General features: G+C 36.7%; 1 protein-coding gene across 1 annotated transcript; it reads right to left on the bottom strand.

The window, feature by feature from the left end:
• Positions 1-7: 7 nt before the first annotated feature.
• abhd16a (abhydrolase domain containing 16A, phospholipase) lies at positions 8-16,122 on the bottom strand. The gene is made up of 20 exons (XM_077210119.1): positions 15,966-16,122; positions 14,708-14,764; positions 14,494-14,560; positions 10,393-10,479; positions 10,168-10,253; positions 10,006-10,079; positions 9,457-9,564; positions 8,672-8,786; positions 6,149-6,250; positions 5,937-6,000; positions 5,796-5,845; positions 5,519-5,642; positions 5,335-5,439; positions 5,192-5,255; positions 2,360-2,416; positions 2,199-2,261; positions 2,043-2,119; positions 1,188-1,286; positions 845-891; positions 8-622 (listed from the first exon to the last, which is right to left on the bottom strand). Exons 1-20 carry the CDS (start codon positions 16,065-16,067, stop codon positions 530-532), a joined length of 1,641 nt encoding a protein of 546 aa, XP_077066234.1. The 5' UTR covers positions 16,068-16,122; the 3' UTR covers positions 8-529.
• Between the last annotated feature and the right edge of the window lie 1,437 nt (positions 16,123-17,559).

Below are 17,559 nucleotides of genomic sequence, written 5' to 3'. Positions count from 1 at the left end.
CATACCATTTCAAGTACAATAACGAACTTTTATTTTGTGTGAAACAAATAATCACATGTTTGAAGACTTGAAGAAATCCAACCACAAAAAAAAAAGATTATCCTCTGTTTTTATTTAATATTCATATACAACATAACATTCAGGACATTTAACGATATGATTTGTTCATAATTACAGAGCTCCACGGAATAGAGGATAAAAATAAAAACAGGCTGAGAAAGAGGCAAGAGATCTTTGAGTCCCATTACTGAATCTCAAAAGAAACAAACGTCCAGACGGTGACGACAAGCCTGAGTGTCGACACATTTCCAACCCTCATTTTCATGTTAAATACCCACTGCGATGGAGGCATGGCACAACCAATAATTTAAAACGCCTTTGTCAAACCATGTGAACGAACAAAAACAAGTAACCCTGTCACATTTAGATGAATGACTAGTTCTAAACGCCGTCCCACAGAACTGACTCCAATGTACCGGTGTGTGATTCCCATTGACCTCTGGCCTCCAGCGCTCTCTTCCTGTCCTCCTCATTGGCTCTCTAGTCTCCAGGGAGGCCTGAACTCAGAAATGGGGAGTGGAGTGCAGTGTGTCGTATCAAAATTTCGCATATACTTTCGTGCCTGAGAGTGAGAAAGAAATTACCAGTTCATTACAACAAAAGCCCTTAATAGCTTAAACACTATAAAGACGGCAATTATGGTTTGAACTGTGATAGTGAAGTATTTAAAAAAAAAAAGTATTAAAGAGCTTATTGCACACTCTGATGTGCAAGAATGTGGGTAGCTACAATATACTACAATACAGTAAAACAAGGTGTATACTCTGATATATTTGTTACATACCAAAAATAGAGCAAGCTGTCTTCTGCCCTCGAGTGTCATGTCTTCACCTAAAACAGAAGATCAGATCGCAGTCAGTATTGTTTTAAGCAGAAACTGTAGCCATAGTAATGGACATCACTGCTGAATGTCCTCGTTTCTAGCACACCACCCCATTTAAAGGGTTAGTTCACCCAAATATTGTCAGTAATTGTCATCTTCGTAACACTGATTAAGATATTTTCGATGAAATCTGAGAGCTGTCTGGGTGAGTAATTACTGACAGAATTTTCATTTTTGGGTGAACTAAAACCCTTTAAGCTCTGGAAGTGAGCATGGCTACTATGTATGAATCTGAAGCACGTACCAACGCTCCAGGGGAACAGAGTCTCTCTGTCTGTCTGATAGGACTGTAGCACAGACAAGCACCAATCATCATCCACCTCATAGCCGGTGTACACAGATTCTGAGGAACAGGGTAAAAGTGACATTCTGCTTAATACAGCCAAATCAAACAGGAAACACAGAAAACCCTAGAGACTGATATTGAGAACAATATCTTTACATATTAGGTGTTATGGCCAGTATTCTAATCAAGATGTTTTCAAACTTTCTGATGCCACTGACCCCCAAATGATTATTCACTTGCAAGAAACTGTTTTAGACCAAATTTATACTATACAAAATCAAAGTATATTAAGTGCATGAAAAACATTATCTGGAAAATATTTGGTTTCTATTAAAGGGATAGTTCACCCAAAAATGAAAATTCTGTCATTTACTCGCCCTCAAGTTGTTCCAAACCTGTATTAATGTCTTTCTTCTGCTAAACACAAAAAGATATGAAAAATATGGGTAACCAAACAGTTGATGGACCCCATTGACTTCCACAGTATGGAAAGAAAAAGAAAATAGGGTCCATCAACTGTTTGTTTACTGACATTCTTCAAAATATCTTCTTTTGTGTTAAGCAAGAGAAGAAAAAAAATTCACACAGGTTTGGAACCACTTGAGGGTAAGTAACATTTTTGGGTGAACCATCCCATTAAACGGACACTATCTGTTTTCTATCCACCATTAACCATTACTGGAAAATGTAACCATGAATAAAAACAACTCAACTGTCAACTGAATAAAATATTAATAAAAAATGCCGTTATGCCTATTAAAAAAAAACAATGATAATAATAATGAAAATGAATTTATAACTATAAAAACACACCTCCTTCAATCTGTGTCCCCGCTGCGAGCCACTGCCTGACGGCTCTGATGGCATCATCTGTCATGACTTTAGGATACCTGAGGGACAGAGACAGAGAGATGAAAGCAACTGAAGGAGCGGAGTCAGATTACGCTGCTCGTGTGAATGGTGTCTGACCTGTACTGGAGTAGTTTGAGTAACAGGTCATTCCCTCTGTTGGACATGATGTCTTCTGGACCCCTGTATCAAAACACAATACGGCCACGTCAAGACCAGGCGCAAATCACGTTTTGCCTCTGCAAGCATTAATGCGTTTATTTGTGTCCTGGATAACTCACGTGGTAGTGATGATTTCATCTTTGGTTCTTCTGATCAATAACACTGGACCCTGGTACCTGAAATGAGAGCCAAAGTATTTAAATGGAGCTCAGGCTGTACATTTTACATGATTTATTTAAAGTCACCATGAAATCAAAATGGACCATTCTTATTTTTTTAGGAAAATATTTATGGAAGTAAAATAATGTCAAATATTTTTGAAATAAAAAGCCTGTTGAATTGCACTACTTGAAAAAAAATATGCATTGCATTAACCATGCTTGCATTGTATTTTTAGGGCTTGCATTTTTATGGGCTGAAATTCAACATGGTTGAATATTTAAGCTGTGAATATTTCAATTAAAAACATTTCAAACACATTTTCATTATTAAAAATTCAATAATCCATATTCACCATTCATATTTCATCTCCAAAATATTCTAACTGTTTAAAAAATACAACCTATAATATACAATTTTCGGTCCATTTTATTTCGCTTTGCAAATTCGCTTCCACAAATTCAGTGGTTCAAATTCGACAGTAAATTCAACATTGACGTCCAGGAACTGCAGGAAAAGCAGAAGATTGCCGAGCATACTCTCCATCTGCTGTTAGTCTACTTCACCAGCAGGGGGTGCAAAAGGTCATCAATATGTTGTTGACGAAGACCAGCAAAATTAGAGCAAGTCATTCATTCATAAAACTCATTTACAGCAATGTAAGTTTATTTGTGATTATTATGACGGCTGTTTTTGTTAAATTCGGTGCCGTCACGGTTACTTTTCCTGTGTAGCCTACATGCATATTTCTCTACCGTGAACGAGATCATAATTTTATTCCCCGATGCGAATATACAGATCCAATGTTACATTTTTGAGGTTGACATTTCTCTTGGTTGTTTAGTTGCCTTAACTTTATATTGTGGCGATGTGCTGCATGCAGGCTACTAGGGTTTCCCTCAATACTTCAGGATTCCCCTGCTGGACATATACAAGGCTTAACGTAGCTTAATGGACTAGAGATGTAAAAGTCCAAACTCACAAGCAAGCAGAAGAACTCAGAATAACGCGCACAGCTGAGCGTTTCCCTGTGATAGACTGGCATAAAGTTGGCTTGATGTTGGACATTAGCACATTTAGGGACCGTCTCTAAAGTGTATACGACTTTGGTATACACGTTTCTAACTTCAATAGCATTTGAAAAGAACGACTTACAGTCATAAAACCAACTGTAAAGTGTTAATGTAGTGTCAGGCATAATGTGCACCCTTTGGATTTTTGATATTTATTCAAATAAATTTAAGTTTGCTATTGAAGTTAGAAACGTACATGCCAATGTTGTATGCAACTTTAGAGACGGTCCCTAAATGTGCGAATGTCGAATGCCAATTTTACTTTTATTCATTTAGCAGACGCTTTTATCCAAAGCGATTTACAGTTAAACTAACAATAGGAGGACAACAATATGCAAGTGCTATGATCCCAGTTTAAGCTAATGCAATACACGTAGGCATTTTAGGACTTTATATATATATATATATATATATATATATATATATATATATATATATATTTAGAGAGAGAGAGAGAGAGAGAGAGAGAGAATAGAATAGAATAGAAAGTGTTAGTATTAATTGATCAAGTGTTGATTTTATGCCAGTATATCACGAAACGCTCAGCATGAAACTTTGCGCGTAAAGTTTATTATCTGAGTCCATCTTCTTGCCTGTAGCCTATATAGTAGCCTATATAGTAGCCTACAGCCTACATCCCCAATAAGGTGCAAGATTGGTCTTTCATATCACTGTATGTGTTAAGCGTTTTGTCCAAACGGAAAGGGAATCCTTGAGTATGAGGTATTGAGGGAAACCGATTATAATCCTGTTCATGGTAGAGAAAGCTGATTACATGTAGAATACACAGGGAAAGTAACAATGAAGTCATTGAATGAAACAAACACAGCTTTTGTGTGTTTATCATCTTTACCGCATATACTGTCACAGATAATCGTTTCCATTTTATGAATTAATCAACAACAAGCGCCTTTTGCACCATCTGATGGTGAGGTAGACTAACAGCAGATGGAGAGCATCTAACAGCTTTTCCTGCAGTTCCTGGACGTCAATGTTGAATTTACTGTCGAATTTGAACCACTGAATGTGTGGAAGCGAATTTGCAAAGCAAAATAAAATGGACCGAAAATTGCCTGTTGAATATTATTGGTTGTATTTTTAAACAGTTTGAATATTTTGGAAATGAAATATGAATGGTGAATATGGATTATTGAATTTTTAATAATGAAAATGTGTTTGAAATGTTTTTAATTGAAATATTCACAGCTTAAATATTCAACCATGTTGAATTTCAGCCCATAAAAATGCAAGCTCTAAAAATACAATGAATTAAAATGCAAGCATGGTTAATGCAATGCCTATTTTTTTTCCAAGTAGTGCAATTCAACAGGCTTTTTATTTCAAAAACATTTGACATTATTTTACTTCCATAAATATTGCAGTTTATTACAAAGGACTTTTCTGTGCACATTATTTTTTAATTCATGTGCCCTCGTAATCTTTAATCAAAATAACTTCGCCTCCTCTTGCAATGACTTCTATTCTCTGATGATGTGTTTAGTGATGTAAGGGCGGGACAACCTGTCACTTGCATGACATCACTAGCTAGCCACAACCATCCACTGATCCACTCAATTCCTGATGGACAAAATCAAGTCCCGCCCTATTTTTGTTCTTATACGAGAAGCCGTTTCACTCGGATATACATCAACATAGAGAGGAAAAGACTGTTGCAACTTTCATTTCATAACGACTTTAATAGTTAAAAAGATGACTAACTTGCAAAGCTGTTCAGCATTGTTCAGGTTCATGTACTGCCTCACCGTATGGGTGACCAAGGGTCCTAAGGAAATGGAAACAAACAGATTGATCAGTGAATTGTTTGGGTTACTCTTTAGAGATGAAGAGAGTACAACACTCACTCCAGCTTTCTGGCATGACCTTCAGCGCAAGGGGTAAAAGGTCATCAAATGAGGCATCTAGAACCAGAGCTCGGATCTCTGGGTATGACATCACAGCCCAACTGGCTAAAATAGAGCAAGACATTAAGATTTACAGTAAAACAAATGAATCATTTTGTCTGTTGTCTGATCTGTGATGGTTTACCTGTGAAGCCCCCTATTGACCAGGCGTACACAATAATGTCACTCAACTGGAAGCCCAGTCTGTGAACGGCAAACTGAATGACGACGTCCATCGCATTGGCCTCGTTTTGAGGAAATGGAACTCCCTGAAAAAGCAGGAGAGGAAAAAAGTACACTGAGGTTTTTAGATAAAACACATACAAACAAGTACCATTTTATGTATTTAGTGTACACCACATTAGCTGTGTGCTGTTATGACAAGGTCAGCGTGAGGAACAGATGGCGTGATGTTCACTTACTGTACTGCCGCCAAACCCTGGGTGATTCCAGCCCAACACTGAGTATCCACCTATTAACACAACAGAGGAAACAGTTTCACATCCATCTAGTGCATGAATGTTGAAAATACAACACAGACACACTGAGGTAAACACATTTACCTTCCAGTGGCGTATTCATGCAGCCGACCTCATAGAATCCTGCGTTTCCCTCACAGCAGATCACCTGTGATAATCATACCAGCATTGGAAAGTGGCTTGAGGTAATATGTCATTATGTAATGTATTTTATTATGTAATTATACTACTTTCTTTCTCTGAAGCTTGTAATGGCAAATTGACCGGTACTTTATTTACACTATACATATTCTTACCAGTGTTTTTCCGGCTGATCCTCCATCTGTCCTCCGATCCACAAACATGGTGTCAATCTCATTCCCATCACAAGCCACCAGTTTGTTCCGCTGACCATCGTACTGAACACAACAGGGCAGAGATAGGGTTATGGCCTTTATTCAGGGTTCTCACATTTAATCAACAAATTTTCATATAATTTCTTGGATACACATACCATACAAAAGTCAATCAAAAGATTTTTATTTCAAATAAATGCTGTTCTTTTGATTAATCAAAAAATCCTGAAACGCCGCATCACAGTTTCCACAAACATATTAAGCAGCAAAACTGTTTTCGACTTATTTCGAAACTTATTTTACATTTTAATAATATTACTATTTTTACTGTATTTTTGTTCAAATAAATGAGGCCTTGATGAACATAAAATACTTCTTGCTTACGGACTGCATATATATATATATATATATATATATATATATACAGTATTTATTTTATAACAACATAGTATTCAACAAATTTTTAATATTTTATTTGAAATGGACAAGCATAAGCACAGAATATTCAATATTGAATATACATTTTATTTCCATTTTAGGATTTAATTATTTTGTATTGCTAATTCCATTTTTTATTGGCAATTAAAAATAATATGAATATATATATATATATTAATATATATATATACAATATATACAATATAATATATATATATATACAGGTGTTTAGAGTTAATTAGTTGATTCAGATGATTAGGTTAATAGCTCGTTTAGAGACCCTTTTCATGATATGCTAATTTTTTGAGATAGGAATTTTGGGTTTTCATGAGCTGTATGCCAAAATCATCAGTATTAAAACAATAAAATACCTGAAATATTTCAGTTGGTGTGCAATGAATCTAAAATATATGAAAGTTTAATTTTTATCATTACATTATGGAAAATAATCAATTTATCACAATATGCTAATTTTTTGAGAAGGACCTGTATATATATATCATGGATTAAAAAAAAAATTAATTATAGGGCTGTGAATCTTTGGGTAGGCAGCGAATCGATTCGATTCACGATTCATAGGTTTTCGATTCGATTCAAGAACGATTTTTGCAAATTCATAAAGATTTGATTCAATGCGATTCACATTAAAATTCTATGCGATTCGAATAATTCGATTCGATTCTTATTTTTTTATATGCATTCATAGGATTATTTAAATGCTTCCCCCAATGGGTCTTAGTCAGGGTCAAAATTAACGACATTTTGTATTGTTAACGTTAGTTCATGTTAGTTTTTAATGAATCTATTATTATAAAAAATATTTCCAAAGCCTATAAATTAGCATTTGTAAAAATGTAAACCAAGATTTAAAAAGGCTTTAAAAGTATAGTTAGTTCATCAAACTAACTATTTAGTAGGTACACAACCTTAAAGTGTTCCTGGTACATTAAACATCCTTCCATTGTGAGACTAAAAATACCATGAACTTTCCCAACGAAACCTTAACTAACGTTTCCTCATGGAATAGCTACTCTTTGTTCTCTTTATCCGACTGAACATTTTCCTTGTGGTTCTGAAAGAAAACGCGCCGGGTGTCTACTTGTGCTATAGTAATGATTACGAATGCAACTTTAATGCGCATCTGATTGATGGATAAACCACGCGCTCTTATTTCAGTGTAATTAATGTTGTAGTTATTTCATCAGTTCAGTTTAACGACATTAAGTTACATTTCATTCATCATTCATGATTAATCAGAAGCGTGTGCATTTTAGACACCTATTATACGTTTTCTCTTTCCATGTAATAAATGCGCACCCTTGAATAAGTGGGGTTTTACTATAACTGCTCAGGACGGGTATGACCCATTTCCGTAAAACTTCAGTATCTTATCTTAAAGAAAATAACGGTGACGTTTCCACGCAACGAGCGCGTTGTTTCATAGCAGTGCCCGCGCAATGATATGGCAGCTTTAACAATGGCTTGCTTTCTCGATAGAGAGCTGTCATCTGCTCATGTGAACACCAATGGCTGTCCTGAGGAGAGCTCGAACATGGACTGCTCAAAAATCTGTAGATGAGAGCTATATGGGACCGGGCGCGAGCGAAATCCAGTGAAAGATGGTAAGAGTGCAGCGAGTATGTGAGAGCTGTGAGGACGCGAAATGACGCCGCACAACGCCTCAATTCGCGCATGTAGTCATTTAATGTTTATATGTTTTAAAGCACTGAATCGATGTAGAATCGCAAATTATTCGATTCTTAGCATTTTAAATCGAATATTGACCGAAATAAACGATTCACGATTCGAAATACATGTTTTAAGATCGATGCATATGCATCGTCAGGATTTGTAATCGATGCATCGAGAAAACGAATGAATCGTTACACCCCTAATTAATTAGCAATAAAAAATTGTGGTTTATTTAAAATGTCAAGGGTTTTCATGAGCTTAGGAGTTACAAAATTTAAAATGTGAGAAGTTTTCCTGAGGGTTATTAAATGAACTGTGTTGTAGTATGTGTTTGTAGCAATCTTTCGGTGTTACCTCTTCCACGAGTCTGGCCTGACCCTGCTGCAACATGGGCCTCATGGCCTTCTGAAGCAGACCCACTGACCCCGGGTACAGCATCCTCCGCCCGAAAGAGTGAGCTATCAGATAACTACACAAAACACACATAAACCCCTTTCACACAGAGATTACGGAAAATGCATGGATAATGTGTACCGGGATTTGTCCAGGGATCGTTTGATTTTGGTTCATTCACACTTCCAGTGATTTTCTGGAATATGTGCGTTCACACACATCCCGTAAAGACACGTGACATCAGGATGTGATAACTCCTGTCAGATGTCAGTTATGCTGATAACTCCTCTTCGACATTTCTACACGAAGACGAGTCCATACTCCCTAGTAGCGCCACTGGGTTTGCCGAGTGGCTCGTTCCCCATATGCAGTAGCATAGGTTGTAGAAAGGCCCTTGTGATGGCATCACTACGACACGCCCCTTACGGCATTGGTCCTAGCTTTTGTTCCCACAGGGCGCGTTCCGGGACTGATCCCGGCAATGTTACTAGGTCCCCATCCCGGCATCGATCCCGGGACGTTTTTGCGTTCACACAGAAGTCACTCTAGCACTTTTACGCCAATTTCCCGGGATCAACGCGCTGTGTGAAAGGGGCTATAGACTCAAACATGTTGCATGACTGCTGATGAATATGGAATAGAGGTCACCAGTTACCAGACCTCATCTAAAATCTTTGTATTTGTACAACCCTCACAATGAAGTATATCCCTGCAAGTGTGTAAATGTGTTATCACATGCTTGTTACCTTAAGATGTGGCAAGGCAGCGTGCGAACTGAACTCAGCACACCGTCAGCTGCTCCTCTGTGTTTCGGCTCTGGACGTAGCAGAGACACGCCACCTTTAGAAAGCTTCCTGCGGATACATTAGAAACATGCACTGATCTCAGAGTTAGCCAATTACACCCAATTAAAGCAAACTCCTCTAAAACTGAAAAACTGGCCATTGTTAGTTTTTTAACTATTTTTGTGGCAAGAAAAATGTATGGTAAACCATAAAACTCTATATTGGGTTTAACTTTGTTAAAAAATGTGTTTAAACTGAATAAAAAAGGGTTTCTAACAGGGTTAAAACCAGAACAATCTCATAAAACAGGCTTTAGGGATAAAGGATTTAGACAAAAATCTATTTCTAATATTAAAAACTTGTGTCTTCCTGGAATGGCCTATTTGGCAACAGGTATAAACAATCTGGACCCAAAGATTTAAAAAATGATATAAACCTCTCCTCCCAACTTTGGCACTCATTTCATGGAGTTTGTTCTTTTTTGGTGAGAGAAAGTCAAGCTTTACTTACGGACTACTAACTTCTTTCCAGCTGAAATCTACAGGCCAGTTTTTGAAGTCGAAGTCAAAGCATGCCAGTTGTTTCTGTAGGGGACATAATCAACATCCATTTAACGGGCTTATTAAAGCAAAGCTCCATGGGAATGTTCCTATGACACTGCTACGGTGTCACCTTGTTGCTAGGTGTGTGGTTCTTCCTGGTCTCCTCCAGTATGCTGAAGAACTGAATGTACTCTGGGTTTCTCCAGCGCCCCCACCCTAACAACAGCACAGCGGTACAAACACAAAAATGTTAAACTTATCCCTGTATTAAATGTTATTTTACAACAGTTTGAATATACACCAAGTAATTAAGCAGACAAACATTACTATAACAGAAGGTAAAATATAGTGTCACCTCTCAGACAGGCCACTCCCAGCAGACAGACCAGCGCTGTGCCAACATACTGACTGAGAGGAACCAGCTTACTGCTGCAGATGTACCCTAGAAGAGATATCATTATTAATAGCCCACAATAACTCATCACAATATTAATGCTTGGCATTACAATTGTTCAGTCTGACACGGTTTAGAAAAAAATATTATTCAGGGCACAGCAAGGATGGTCAGATGTGAAAGAGAATGACACCTTTTACATGTTACATACTCACCAAAGCACATTTATTTGATTACAAACTGTAATATTGTGAAATATTAATACTATTTAAAATAAGTATTTTCTGTTTAAATGTATTTTAAAATATACTTTATTCCTGTGATGGCAAAGCTGGATTTTCAGCATCATTACAGTCTTCAGTGTCACATGATCCTTCAGAAATCATTCTAATATGCTGAATTTTTGCTCAAGAAACATTTCTTTTTCTTTTTCTCTTTCATTCTTTCTTTCTTTCGTTCTTAACGCCATACCAGATTCTATGGCTATGTTCATGAGAGCCAGGTTTAGTTATTCAAAAATAAAATCAATGAAGATGTTTAAGAATTTTTTTTTCTAAAAGACTAAATTTGGATTTTACTTTTTAAAAACCTTTTCAAAGGTTTTTCAAAGTTCCTCAAAGGGGTAGACATATTACAGTCCAGCAAAATATCTTTAATGGACAGTGGATAAACAATGGGGAATTTTGAAACATTTCTTTTTATTATAAATGTTGAAAACGGTCGTGTTGTTAGATACAGGATTATTTGCTGAATGAAAAGTTCAAAATAATAGCAAATTTATTTGTAATAGAAATCTATTGTAACAGATGTCTTCACTTTTGATCAATTTATTGCTGAATAAAAAAGTTCTTACTGACCTCAAACTTTTGAACATCTGAAAAAAAATCTGAACTACAGTTCACCTGAGACAGCAGTTGTTGACTCTCGTTTTATTTGTGGTCAATAACGTATTACACTAATCTGCAGATATAATCTGTCATTTATAAAATTACAATGTACAATACAATGTACTATCAATGTATTATAATTATAACAAATACAATTAGTAGCATTTCCTTGTCATTTAATTACACCATTATTAGAAAACGCCATTAACCACATCTCTAAGGCCCAGACTCTCTTTTGCAAGAGAACAACATGATCACAATCCATTCCTTTAACAGCACAATATCCAAATGATACTGAACTATAGTACAACCACAATAACATAAATACAACATACTGGATACAACATTAAAATACAGTAATTACATTTATTCAGTACTTCATACTGTATATATGCACCATTATAACATCTTTGATTCAGCTATTTGAATATTAACTAAACAAGATCCTACCTGGGCTTGGCCGTGATGTAAAATACGGCTAGTGAGTCAGCAAAGAGCTTGTTCAGTTTATAAACTACAGCATAGCTCATTTACAACCTAAACATCAGAACTCCTCAGGTCTGCTTAGCAGAAGAACATCACTGAAAGCTCTTATGAATGAACCAGGCTAAAAATACATACAGCACTGCTGTCAGAGCATTAGCCCGTGACTCATTTGATATGATTACACCGACTGAGAGTAACGTTAAGACTGAACCAATCAACACCTGCTCGTGTAATAACATTAAGATCTGCATGTAGAATTGCACTATACTGTGCATATTATATTCACAAAAGAGAAACAAGAACCGGGAAAAGCTTTGACAAAAATATTGGAGCATGAATAAAAACACTTTTCATTACTGGGTGGGTGTATTGGATAATATTTTATTTATATTTAAATGTATATTTAAGAATTTTATTCGTTGGCTATGAGTAGTTTTGCAACTACAAGTTTGTCAACTTACTAGAGTATTAGTAGACTGTCACGCATTTTTTAGGCCAAAATATTTTTTGTCACATACAGCAAACATCTCCTCACTATCCGCTAGCTGCCTGTCCCCTGAACACACTAAAAAAACGCGGTCTCTGCAGACAGACACCCCACCCCACCACAAAAGGCAACAAAAACAAACTGGGCTAACCCGCACCACGAAACATAAACTGCGCCAGGCAATAACCAACAAGAAGGGTTTGGGGGTGCGGTTTTGGGGGTTAGTGCACGGATGAGGAGGAGGGAGGGTCTAGCTAGCCTCCGCTTTGTTTGACAATACTTTAAACGTCAACAAGAAGTGACGTCACCCGATATCGCTTAGAGCACCTTTAATATCTGCTAACACTTATTTTGATGCTCCCCCATCAGACTTTCTACTGAATATGAGTAATCTTGCAAGTACATGTAAATTTATTCCCTAACCTTATTAACCCTAACCCTACCTAGCTTGGGTTTCCCCATGCTGCTTTTCCACAGCGCGATTTTATTCACGCTGCTAGGCAGTCTGGATACCAAGGACAAGATTTTAACCTCATCTAGGGAACCAATCACAGAACGGGGAGGGAGCAGCAAGACGATGACGACGTCTATGCGATACACCGAAGCAGTTTGTTTATACCTATGGATCCAACATGGCAGCAGACGTGAAGTTACCTTTCGATGCAGCCTCGGCCGTTTCACACCGCAAGCGTGAGCGGCACTTGAGCAGCGCGTCAGCGGAACTACACGCGCGAGAGTATTCACACTGGAAGCGTTTGTACAGTGTCACAGCAGCGGCTCCAAAGCTACATATATAAGCGAGCAATTCTTTACAAAGACAACTATACATTTATTTTTAGAAGTTGGTCATTTATAACATTGATAGTCTTGAAAGTTTGTTATGAGGAGGTGTACAACTTTCCCATATAAATGTTAAACAACAAAACAACCCAGAAAATGGCTCCAATCTATTAGTTTCAGTCATACTTTCGATATGTTTACAAGACTGCAAACTCCGCGGATAAAAAACAAAACACAAATAAACCACACACTCGGGTTTGATTTGGGTTGTGCTAGCCTATGTAGCTGTCTGTGTGTTACATAAACTAAAAGAACGTTTATGTATAATATTTTCTGGCTAGTTTACTTTAGTTTTTTTTTAATATATAATACACAACTTTCACCCAAACTGAATAATTAAAAACCCGTTTTTACCTATAAATATTTTTGAGTCTTGATTTTCTTTTATTTGCTTACTCAAGTTCAAGTTAAAACTCACTAGACATGCTTATTCTGTGCATTTTGGGCACTTTTTGTGTGAAATATTTATTTTTGTCCATCAAAAGAGTGCTTTCAATTTAATTTAGCGTGAGCAGTGCAGCAAACACCGCTTCACTGCTGCTCACGCGCCTCTCCTTCTCGATGCTCAGACACTGACGAGTCGACAACAAACGTCTTGAGACATGAGAGGAGAACTAACCTGATAAATATGAAGTTGCAAAGGAAAGAACATCTTGGATCAGGAGGTGAGGTGAACTAACAGAATCAGACTGCAATAGCCTGAACTTAAGACCCAACAACTAATCAATTAATAAAACATTTCGGTTTCTTATCATTTGGCTTTGGCTGCATTACCCTATAGTTTATTTTTATTCTTTTTACAAATGTAATCAACATTTTCGTATGTACTAGATGTGTTGGGATATTAAACATGCCATTTTAATTATATTATGCTGAAATGAACGAAATGACTCGAAAAAAGATTCGTTCATTTTGCTGAACGAGACTCAAAGATCCGAGCCAGTAAAGTGATCCGAACTTTCCACTACTAGTCTTCTTCCTCGTCTAATTTCTGTCGTTCTACATACGTCATCTGGTATAATTGAAACGATTGGCTATGAGCTACGTACAGGCGCATTTGATAGACATTCTTAGCACCCAATAAACGGTTTTGGGCATTCGTAAACCACGCCTCAAATACGAGAAAATGAACATGTGGTTCCCAGACCCAAGTCTCAATGAGACATGGGTCTGACGTTAGCCAGGCTAAACCCTACCCCTAAAAGTCTACAAAATACTCAACTAAAACTCTAATGAGAGATAGTTGACATGTAGGTGCAATGTTATGTATAGTCAACAGAATATCTAAAGGAGACCATCAACAAAAAAAAAAGGTAAACAATAAGTTGTTTGCTGTTGTATGATGCTGTATTTGTGTTTTACCTTTCCTGTAGAGATAGCAGAGGAGCAGTGGAGAACTGTAGTATGACAGAGACCACAGCACCGAGGCCTGAAGGACAACACATTCAATTTCACATTTCAAAACTTGTGGATTTTTGTTTCTGTTTTGCTATTGACAGGGATAAATTCATTGAAATCACTTGGTCACTACACAAACTGTAGAGAAAATGTGCATGAAACATCATTGAACTCATACCCAACCGAGGATGCTGTCTGTGTGCTTCTCCAAACCTCTGGGCTGATAATTCCACCCCTGCAGAAGAAAATGACATGCCAGTTATTATGAGTATCTTTACAAAAGTTTGCTATGGTGACCAGTGTTTAGCACATATATAAATACCACAGACATTTTACAACAATAAAACATGGTCACTTGGTATTAGAGATTGACTCATAATATGCTTGATGGATATATTTTACTGATATTCTCATTTTTCTACCCTTCAGGAGGAAACAGTGTTACCTATCATAAACAACTTATTCTTTACATATATTATTTTTCATGTAAAAGCTTTCATTTTGAAGTGAGACAGTATTTGATTCTCAAACTTTGTTACCATTTATATTTCAAAACAACAACAATAGTATTATTATTATTGAAATATTCACAATGAATATTTAGTTTACTGTTGTTGTCTAATGATTAGGCTATTTATTAAGACAGAAATAAAATAGTAAGTTTAAATAATAATAATTTAAACGTGTTTATCAACAATTATGGGCATAATAACATTACATAAACACTATCAGTTGCAAAAATATATATATCAGTCAATCTATACAAGTTTTAGCCACCATAGTCGTTATTTAATAAAGATGGGAACATTATTTTTTTTAAGGAGAGCCAATTAATGATTTTTTAAACAGTAGTCACAACACAAAGTTACTAATGCTATTTTTAAAAGTCAGGATAATGTTGAATAGTTAGATTGTATTGTTTTCATACAGTATTAATTACAGTTTCTGTGAAGACGTGGGTCAGAGAAAGAGATGATGAACACAATATTAATCAATTATTAATACAACTAAGTACGATGCCATGACAATGGCTAACGACTGATAAACTAAACAGCAACACAATAAAACGCAATCAATCAACAGTGATAGTGTTGTTATGCTCCTCATGACAGATGGTTTGACTGACCTGTCAGTCGACCGTTAGAGTTAAACTCAATACAGTTAGCAAACAGCTCTCCGTCACTCGATGCGTCTCAAACCCGAGTGAGCTGTCTATCTAGGGTTCTAGTTGTTTAGGACATCATTGGCGCATAATACAAACGTTTGAATCAAATCAAATTGCATATGACGTCCAAACTGCTGTCTAGATAGGCAGCTCACTAGGATTAGGGACTCCGCCAACAACACAATAATGCACTTCCGCACATTAGTGCAAGACTGATCTCGGCAGTGTTTCATTGCTATGGGTCTGTTTGAAGCGGAATGAAGAGTCCTACCCTGCGGGGCGTTCGGCCGTCGGCTCGTGTCTGGTCCGGTGAGCGGTGGATCCGCTGCAGATTGGGCCCAAAAAGGCACCGGAGCCACATCCAACCGGCCATTCTCACCTCGGTCAGGAACTACGGCGACGTGTGAGGATCATAAGTGCGACAGAAGCGCATGCTAAAACGCGCCTTTACACGTCACAGTTCGATACATTTCAGTTCTGGTGTTCACAACATTATTCTTTACATTGAAAAATAGTTTTATGGAGGGATATAGCAGACAATACTAATCAAATAAATAAATAAATCATAAAATGTTGCAATCAATACATCAAACGTGATCATAAATCTAAGCCTAACTTGAATGTATTTGCTCACCTTAATATATAGGCTATATTAAATGTATATTATATGTTCTGATATTTGTTCATGATATATTGATCTATTTATAGTTTTATTCTAAATACATTTATTAATAAAAAAGAATGATTATATGTTTTATAAATATTTTATTACATATTAAATGTTCATAATTGTATGTTGAATAGGTATTTTATTATTGAGTCAGGACCGATTATCAATTGATATGAGTTTTATGTAACTTTACAAGACACAATGCACCTTTATGCATAATACAAACATCAGGTGGTAATACCTAAAATATCAGAGTGTTACTTCAAAAAAAGAAAAAGTCCATAAAAATAAGGTCCAATCAATGTACTTTGTTAATAGGCCTAACCCCAGATAAAAAAAAGTTGATACATTTTGTAAAATGCTATAAAATATGTGAATCTGTGAATGCTATCAAGAATCTGTGATTTGTTAAAGATGTCTAATGTTTTCACTGAACAACTTCTTTTTATTTTGTAAATATGAACAAATTTTGATTTTGATGTCTGCTACACACTACATAAAAGTTGGGACAGAGGCATGTTTACCACTGTCATATTAACTTTCCTTTTAATTACACTTTTTAAGTTTGGAAATTGAGGATACTCATTTTTTTAATGTGGATTTTTTGCCCAATCTCGCCTGATACAAGACAGCTGCTCAACAGTCTGTCTGTGGTCATCGTTGTCTTCTCCTTCTCATGATGGGCCACACATTCTCAACAGGAGACATGGACAGCAGGCAGGCAGTCAAGCACTCTAGTGTCTAAGAAACCACTCTGTTGTAGCACATACTGAATGAGACCTGCATTATCTTGCTTCCCACTGATGCCATTAAATGTCTCTTTACGATCCCAATATAGTCAGTGTTACCTTCACACATGCAAGTCACCCATGCCATGTGCACTGATGCACCCCTTTACCATGACAAATGTTTGCTTTTGCACCTGTCACTGTTAAAAGTCTGGTTGGTCCCTTTCGTCTTTGGGACTGAGAACTCAATGTCCGTTTTTCACAAAAACAAGCTTAAACATGGACTCATGACCACAGCACACATTTCCACTGTCTTCTAGACCATCTGAGACAAGCTCTGGCCCAGAGAACTCTGTGGCATCTCTGCATAGAATTTATGTATAGTTTTCTCCTTGCATGTGTTCATGACAACCGTTTCCAAAGTACTTCTGAGCCCGTGTAGCTGTTTAACAGAGTAGCGTGACCGT

This window comes from Siphateles boraxobius, unplaced genomic scaffold (assembly GCF_051911475.1).
Source record: "Siphateles boraxobius isolate OS27281-9 unplaced genomic scaffold, OSU_SipBor_1 12, whole genome shotgun sequence".
Taxonomy (NCBI): Eukaryota; Metazoa; Chordata; class Actinopteri; order Cypriniformes; family Leuciscidae; genus Siphateles; species Siphateles boraxobius.
Note: the sequence above shows the minus strand (reverse complement) of the source record. Positions and strands in the feature narration are given on the sequence as shown.

What these genes read in the sequence shown, in the direction of transcription:
- abhd16a (XM_077210119.1), bottom strand. Translation starts at nt 16,067, where the DNA reads ATGGCCGGTTGGATGTGGCTCCGGTGCCTTTTTGGGCCCAATCTGCAG. An exon ending in AGGCCAGACTCGTGGAAGAG is followed by an intron (nt 6,251 to 8,671) that starts GTAACACCGAAA and finishes TGTTGTGTTCAG; the next exon opens with TACGATGGTCAGCGGAACAA. An exon ending in GGGGACACAGATTGAAGGAG is followed by an intron (nt 1,287 to 2,042) that starts GTGTGTTTTTAT and finishes CCTGTTCCTCAG; the next exon opens with AATCTGTGTACACCGGCTAT.